The sequence below is a fragment of the Manduca sexta genome, unplaced genomic scaffold (assembly GCF_014839805.1).
Source record: "Manduca sexta isolate Smith_Timp_Sample1 unplaced genomic scaffold, JHU_Msex_v1.0 HiC_scaffold_871, whole genome shotgun sequence".
Taxonomy (NCBI): Eukaryota; Metazoa; Arthropoda; class Insecta; order Lepidoptera; family Sphingidae; genus Manduca; species Manduca sexta.
The window spans coordinates 1-8,764 of NW_023595707.1; the positions used below are offsets into that span (position 1 = coordinate 1).

At 33.8% G+C, this 8,764-nt stretch overlaps 1 protein-coding gene and 1 long non-coding RNA gene across 2 annotated transcripts; both read right to left on the minus strand.

The window, feature by feature from the left end:
• On the minus strand, nt 1-2,103 carry LOC119193663. The gene is made up of 3 exons (XR_005114015.1): nt 2,030-2,103; nt 225-248; nt 1-12 (listed from the first exon to the last, which is right to left on the minus strand). It is a non-coding gene; the product is annotated as an uncharacterized LOC119193663 (long non-coding RNA).
• Nucleotides 2,104-6,149: 4,046 nt separating this feature from the next.
• LOC115452771 lies at nt 6,150-8,160 on the minus strand. Its single transcript, XM_037447295.1, has 4 exons — nt 8,034-8,160; nt 7,657-7,830; nt 7,179-7,360; nt 6,150-6,423 (listed from the first exon to the last, which is right to left on the minus strand). Exons 1-4 carry the CDS (start codon nt 8,158-8,160, stop codon nt 6,313-6,315), a joined length of 594 nt encoding a protein of 197 aa, XP_037303192.1. The 3' UTR covers nt 6,150-6,312.
• Nucleotides 8,161-8,764: the final 604 nt, after the last annotated feature.

Sequence of the window (8,764 nt, forward strand, 5' to 3'; positions counted from 1 at the left end):
GGTCAAATCTGACTGAAATAAAAATGATGCATCATCAAATAGCTACACAAAAATTATAAATAAAAATCTTTTTTGTTCCAGTAGGCAGAGTTATTTTAAAGACTGATAGGACAAGTTAAGACTCTATCATGAAAAGAATTTATAATAGTTAAATATAATATTTAAATACTGAACGCATTTCAGAATGAACTACTTCAAATAGTTTGTGATTTAGTTATGCTTACCACGAAGTCCGGGTTTCCGTGAACCTGAAACACGGTAAACAATTTAGCAAGACCATTATAGTCAATGTTATTATTTATTTCTTGTAATATACTATCGATCACGCCGCTGCGCTTGCGCACCTTTCGTGGCTGTCGGCTGTGTAAGTCACCGGCCACCACGGGCCGTAAGAACGCACGGTGAGCGCGTCACCCGAGTCACACACAACCACGCCCTCCCAACCGACAGCCACAAAACTTAATCAACAATACTTACTCTGTTTGTTATTCCAAGATTTATGACTAAACGGAGTAAAATATAACTTTCATGATAATATTTTTACGTTGTCTTGCATTATTTATTGAATATTGATTGCTGTGAGATATAGAAATGTACATAAATTATCGGTTAACTGATATTTTATCATTTGAATCAGTAAATTTTTAAGTATATGACTCCAAGTACTTATAGGAAATACTGAATAGCAACACAAAAGATACACGCCAGCTAGCATACAATATACATAATACTAGCTACTTACTGAATAAAATAATATAGGTGCCTATATATTGGCAAAATATAAACACCTTTGCGAACATGTTGGCAAAATATACTATACTTACTTCATTCAATATAAAATAATGTTTATTGTTGTGTTAAAATGTATAAAAAATATGCAAAGCCCTCACCGCAAAAACTTTTTCATTCGTAATTCACAAGTAAGATTTTTATAACAAAAATAAAAATAAGATTTACAGATATCCCATAATATAATCCCCATGATATAATATTTTATATTTGTGCCATTGTATGTAAATTGTTGGGGATTAAAAAACAAAAAATTAATTAGCGAATACGTACTAACGTTGATTATATCTTCTGATTGACTATATTTCGGCCGTAGTAAGGTAATGTAACCGCCGTGGCAGAGAATACTAACGTAAACAAGTACATATCTTAAGAGTTTCGAAACACGTGAATTTTGCCAATTTATTTACAACCACAAAAGCAGCTGAACCAACAAGAGTTTTAAATCACCTTTACACATTAATTTTAATCAGAATCTGTTATCTCCCCATCTAAAATAAATTAACTCTGTAACATATTTCAGTACCGAAGAAAAATTGTTCTTGAGGACATAACTATAGGAAATCGGAAATATTAAATTTGGCGGCTAATTTCTCAAAATTCTCTAACAAATTCAGGTATGTAGCTAGTGTAGGTGTTAGTCGGTAACTTTACCTACTAACTCTCTGTAGTCGGTCCCTCATGGCTGAGGATCGTGGTCATCATTGGCTGTACGGCATTTAGAACGGATTATTTGTCTCCACCGGTTTCTGTTCATCGTATCTTTAACTAATTTGTGAAACTTGTTGGAAGACGAGTGTATAATTTGGTCTGTCCTTCGTCATTGTTGGTTTGTGCTCGGCCTCGAGAATGTTTGCTTTCGGTATTGCCAACGCTGTCAAGTCTCTCCAGATTTCCGACTAACTACGCTAGGTAATTAACTAATAAACTACTAAGTTTAGGTGTTATGCAATCCTCTGGATAGACTTTAGTTCAGGTGATACGGCCTCATGCTGCCGTTGACGCAGAGGGCGTCATTTCTTGCGCTTTTGGGCCCTCTAGTTTCTACAATTATAGACGGGTTGGCCTAACGTCTATCGTCTTTCCGAACCAAAGACCGGTAAGCCCGATATAGCCGGCCGGTCATTGTTGTAGACCGTTTCTAATTGTCGAAATAGAAAGTGTCAGAAGCCCTCGTTAGTCAAAGACTACGAATAAATTCAACCATAAACAATTAAACAAAAACTAGTGTAAAACTTACCGAGCAATCCATGAGCAGTGGCGACGATTGCCAAAAATATTAGAACCTTCATGGTAACTCGGGTGCTGCCAAACAGCAATACTTACTTTTATATTAGCTATCTTCTTTATATATTGACCATCGTGACGATATAGAGCTGATATCGCGCGAAGATAAATTCTAGCAGATTGATATTTGGCTTATGTTGAGTGGTTATTTCATTGTTTTACTCTCCACATTCTGTCCGTCGGTACAGTTTCTTCTAATGTTAGTTGATTATTATATTATAATTCAGACTTGAATCTGGCTATGGTTTAACTTTGGCCTTCTATCATATTTTCAGGTGAAAATAATATTACAGAGCTCGGTGAATCATGAGTGAATTGACAGTTGACACTCTAGTCCATTGAAATGTTACATCAACATCATCAGAATGAGCAATGGACATTGCTTAACATTGAATTTCTTAACATTTTCGCTTATAATTATTTATTTATAGTTCTACGACAAAAAGTTATTGGACCAAAGTTGTAGAGAATTTAATTTGCAACAAAAAATGTTTATAATTTTTTTTTGTCAGATAAATAGTTTAAGAGATGATGATGAAGATGGCGGTCGTGGGACAAGGGTGGCGACCCCACAAACTTGGTTTTAGCTTTACACTGACCCCCCCTACACTTCAAAAAAATAAAATTGCGTCCTCTAAAAACGCAACCCCAAATGTAACTTTTCAATGGACTACTCGGTCTATCGCATCGGGGAAAACAACAAACACCAGCTTGTTGCTTATGTAGGTATACCATAAAACTGTAATACATTATATATATTCGTAATGATGTAAACACAATTAATCGTCATAATGATGACATTACGCTATTAAGCCCATAGTTGGCCGCTTTTTATGTCATAGACGGAAGCAACGACGACGATTATGAGCAAATTGTTAGATTTACAAGTATGAAGGGATGGTATAACTTTCCAAAAAGTAAGTCGTGAAATACAAGTTGTGAGTAAGTATGTAATTATGTACTATGCAATTAGGAAGACATTGCTGATGATATAAATGATGATCAGTCATCATTAGGTGATAAAATAATGACGATCTTCTTCTCACTAGTGTGAGAAGTATTATAATCTAAAAGAAGACAAGTCCAGTGTTTTAATTAGATGTCAGCAGCGATCTAGAAATCAGATGTAAAAATATGTATGGTGGAAATCTCTGGAATTTGAATACTCTCATTGAAAATTTGATCATTTGGATAGTCTTTAGTTAGATCCAGTAGACCCCGTATATAGACTATCGATGAATGTAATGTAGTGTGTAAGCTTAGTATATAAGCTATGTAATGTATTGTAATAAGTTAGTATAATGAGATCAGTCTAATAAAGAACCTGAAACCATAAACACGTCTCAACATATATATCCATCCTTCCATTACATGGCGACCCAGCCAGTCGCGTTGGCGCAGCCTCGTGCTAGCGCGCGACGTTCAGTGAAATTATTTTAAATATTAAAGAAGAAAAACTATATTTAAATCAAGATAGAAGAAAGTAAAAAAAAAACATTGAAAAGATAATGAAGAATTACATTAAATATTTTTAAGAAATAGATATAAATTAAAAGGAAGAAAATATGTAAGAAGAACGAAAATGAAGATAGAAAATTATATTAATTATTGAAGAAAGTAAATACTAATAAGCAAGAATGAAAAGTGAAGATTTAAGAAGATAAAATAATATGGAAGACATATAGAAAAAAAATACATGTAAGAAGAAATATGACTAAGAAGTATATATGAAATAAAATAATAATTAAGAAGCAAGAAAAAGAAGAGATCAAGATGTTCGAGCGGTGTCCAGGGTAATACCGGCCCAAGGAGTCCAGGGTATAGCCTGGCCCACCCATCACGCAGCACCAGGTAGCAGCCCAACCGCATCGTCGAGCCACGAAGTCTCATGAAGAATGAAGAATAAGCAATTCTTCAATATCCTTTTTATATTTTAAAATTTATTCGTTTTACACTTAATATGATAGACTCTAAATTTACTTTGATAGCATATATTTAAAAAGACCCTGGTAAACGAGATTTATTAGTTTTGATATATCAATATTTTTTATTTTTTTTTGTTACAACATTAACAATTTAAGTAAAAATGGCAGAAAACTTTGATTTTGAAACTGCACTAGATTTATTACCGGTTATGACAAGGGAGGATACTACAACCATAGAACTAATTACAAACATAGATTTTTATAACAGCTTGCTTAACGAGAAATCAAAACCTATATTAATTAACTTTGTTTTAAAACCCGATTAACTACAGTAGCAAAATTTTACCTAAAAGAAAATTATAGTAATGTGCAAGATTTATTGTCAGATATGGTCCATTATCTCTTACCAAAAAATACAAATCGAGTTAGAAAACAGTTTAAATTTTAATAAGCAGGCTAACATTGAATCAAATATGGATCATTCGCACACCATATTAGCACATCAAAACAAGGTGTCCAATAGCGAGTGCATTTCGCAAGATCAGCAATCATCGCATTACGACTTGTCCGAGTGCATCGATTTAAATATTTTAAACAACAGCGTAATGAAATCTGATCCTAGCCCCGTATGTGACAATACTCAAGTTGATATTTTTACTGATGTAAATGTTTGTAATGAAAATAAATTCGATGTAGTTACAGGTATACAGTCATCAGAACCTAAAAAAGAGTTAATTGAGCCTAATGAAAAATCGATATTTGTAAGGATAATATTTTAATTTTAAAACAACCTCAAGCAGGAAACGTCAATCAATTAGAAAAAGGGATTGTAAATAAGAAGTCTAAAGATACAGAATTGATTTTAGGAAATAATATAGAGGATTGTAGTGAAAGCATAGTTTTATCAAATGAAGGATTTTGTATTTATATACCTTCGAATAAGAAATTATACTTAGACTTACAATTTTTAGCGATAGGTAAGAATTTTATAAGAGATGTAGAAGTATTTTGTAGAAATATAAATATTAAGGAATTGAAAATCAATAAGAATAGGAGTAATAGAAAAGATATTAAAAAGTTTATAAGAGTGATAAGAAAATATAATATAGGATATCCAAGAATAAAACTAAATACTGAATTTATAAATATTATGAAGGGGTAGAGAAAGTAACAAGTAAATATAGTAGGAGAAATAATGAGGTGAAGAATAAAAATAATGATATTAAAATGTCGACAAATGTTGAGACTATGAATAATGAGAAGAAAAAAGTTAAGTTGTTAAAGAGTATAGATAAATGGTCTAGTAAAATTATAGACAATATAAATGATGAGAATAATAAAGATATAGTAAGTTATAATATTATAAAAAGTGAAAAAAGTACTAAAGTATATTTTATTGATGAAGAATACAAAGAAAAATATTTTGTAAAATTATGTGAAATGTATGACAAGCGTTCTGTAGGTATAACATAAGTTTAGTATAAAGTACTCGTATGTATTGTGGTTATAACAAAGAAAGTTTACTGGCAAGTTATAATGGTCATGTTTTTTAAGTAATTATTTTTTTTAAGTTTTATAAATAATTGTTATACCCACATATTGAATAACTTAAGAATTTTATATTATGTATACGTAAAAAAAAAATAAGAATGTGTAAACATTTTATTTTTTTTCCCAAAGGGGGAAGGTGTAGTGTGTGTACTTAGTATATAAGCTATAGAAAGAAAAGAAAAGAAAGAAAGAAAGAAAAACGATTTATTAGCCTATGTAATGTATTGTAATAAGTTAGTATAATGAGATCAGTCTAATAAAGAACCTGAAACCATAAACACGTCTCAACATATATATCCATCCTTCCATTACAGTAAAATAAGTTACTGCCATTATCAACCAGCGCGTAGACACATGCTGTTTATTTCACGAAGAAAACGTGAAGTGACATCTTACTGATGTCTTTCTTCGTCAAGTTTAGACTACCAAGTTCTGGTGGCAATATATTGCGCAAGAATTCCTCATGTGTTCATGCTAAATCTATAGGTATACTATTGTAAGTTGGAATTTCCAGAAGCTCATTTATTATCCTGGAGCTTAGACACATGGCATGATAGTTGATTTAATGTGATTATATGATACTCATAATATCGTGTTTGATATCGACACGCAATTATTATATGACTTATTTATTGCATTATTGAACGTTTACCGTAGTATAGCATCAAACATATAATGACTCAAGAAATAAATCAATATCAATATTGAACCTTTATTGGCAAACAAATTGATAACAGATGTAGGTACAGTTAGCATACCACTATGGGCAGGTAATCAGATAGGCGTCAGGTATAAAGTAAACGTGCAAAGTGACGATTCCAGGGTCATCAGCTGCGGCGAACAAACACTCTGGGCCCGTGGTCACAGTCAACTAAAAGAAAATGTCATAGTCACTATGAGATTGGCTTCTAATATTTCTTAATAATTAATGCTGCGGTGGATGATGGTACAAGATGGCTACTGTATATGGGTAGTCGTGTCGCTTAAGTTCAAGTGGGTGGTTTCCTAATCTGGTCACGTTTACATATCATTAAACAAATCCTGCGCAGCGTTTGTTTGTCTGAATACGATACACTTAAAATTACGGAACGGATTTCGATGAAATTTTATATACAGATAGTTTGCCTCTGGTGTAGGATACTTTTGAATCTGGAATAACTCTTCCACTCGGGCGGAGCCGCAAGCAAATCTAGCTCAACAATTTATACTAAGAACATTTAATACTAAGAACCCATGAATTCTACACATATCATGTTCTTCCACTTGACTTTATCTTGCTTCAATATGAGCTGCATGTAACATATTTTCAAGCATGATAAAGATTTAGTTTTAGCTGATACCACTGGCGGACCTTCTTATATCTATGGATGTCCTCGAGTCATTTCCAGGGAGGTTTTGTGCCTCAGAGACATATTTAAAAATTCTCAAAATACTTTTGTAGGCTACAGATCTTTTTTTAAATGATTTGTAAATATATTGTTTATATGATATACATCAACATCCTAGGTTGGGCACGAAGTAGCTTTTCCCCTATTAGATACGTCTGTGTTCGTCATCAAGAGCTAAGCAGCATCAAATCATTTTAAATTATTTAGACCTATTACATAACTCATAAAATATACATACCCTTATCCCAGCTTCAATGTTTTTTTCAAAGTAATTGATCCCACTGCTATCTTCTTCTCTTCTTACAAGGAGGTTCAAGGCGACTCCGATCACTGTATTATTCATCACCAACGGAGACCAGGGGAATATCATTTCGGATGTGCAGGGTAGCTGCTTAGTCATGTTGTAATAGTAATGGTGGCCTGAAAGTTGACCCGGTAAAATTTCACCAGTCAGTCAAGTTATCTGATGAAAATTGTAACATGCAATGTGGTATTATAATTCGTATGCTATATTTCTGATTGATGGACCTTGTAGCGTAATTAATGGGCCTTGTGAGACTTAACATCTTACGTCTCAGAGTGACCATTGTAGAGCAGGACCATTCAGTGCTTCACACTTCAAAGTTTTTGATAATGTTGCTGTTTATGGCAGGTATCGCTTACCATTAGGCCAGTGGTTTATTCGTCTCGCCATTTTGTTGTATTGCTAAACTCACCCATTCTATCAATACAGTTATTTAGAACGAATCCTTCCTTCAGCATTCCCGTGTCGGTCATGGAAATATTGCGTAACTTTCCGTATAATCCGGATACCCAGAATGCGTCTCCTTGTACCAGTTTGCTTGAGTCATACGATGCGACGCGTTCTTCGCTGCTCAATTCCAATAATTCTGAAATAATTGAATACACGTATCTGCAATAACAATTTCAATGTATACTTTTCGCAGATGAAAAATAGCTAATAATGTTAATTCAGGATAAATATAATTCTTGTTCTAACTATGAAATATGACATACCTACTCTCACATCTATTTTATAAATAATCTGACTCGTCGTTAATGATAGCGCCCATCTTTATTGCATAATACTTACCCTTCGACATATAATACTGCTGAGTGGTCCAGAATTCTCTCTGAACACCGTCCACTTCGACCTTCCATGTCGTGAAGCCTTGAATGCATCGAATCGTGGAACTTATTTTTCTCTGCCTGTATATCATTCGATTACTTATTACTTATGTATTATGATTTATATAACACTTTTTTTTGCTGATTTGCCGTGATTATTACCGGGGGTACCCTGCGAACGGGGTTCAAGCGATCCCCCTGTTTAGCAACCACGGCAGTACCTGTGAGTAGTTGGTAGACCCTACCGTTATCACCGAGGGTGTCAGCGGACGGCACGCTGGCGACCCACGGCTATCCGGTCTTAGGGTTAGGGAGGAAGAAGGGAGGGGTCAGGGGATAAAATAAAGGAAGAGAAGAGGAAGAAGAAGGAGTCATTTCAGGATAATTGGAAAGGATAGGGAGGGGAAATGTTCGCGAACCCTTATAGCCCTCAATGTATACTTAGCAACCATGAGGTATACACAGATTTATATAACTTTGCCGGTGTGTAGAAAGCCTTACTTATTGTCAACGTCTCCAATCTCCCTTGAAACTTTGACAAAAATTGCTAGGGTAATTTTACTAACTTCAGATCGGCAAAGTTATATTAATACTGTACCTACGTCAATTTAATAAACAAACTAATTATTTTTAGCAGTAAGAGTAGAATTTGTAAGAGTAATATTTAAATCGATGCCCGCTGACTGACATACTTAC

Bases quoted from the DNA above. Each gene is read 5' to 3' on its own strand.
- LOC115452771 (XM_037447295.1), bottom strand. From the start codon at position 8,160: ATGATATACAGGCAGAGAAAAATAAGTTCCACGATTCGATGCATTCAA. The intron at 7,361-7,656 runs GTGAGTTTAGCA...GTCAACTTTCAG, and splicing joins TAACTGTATTGATAGAATGG to GCCACCATTACTATTACAAC. The intron at 6,424-7,178 runs GTATGTATATTT...ATTTTCTTTTAG, and splicing joins ACATTGAAGCTGGGATAAGG to TTGACTGTGACCACGGGCCC.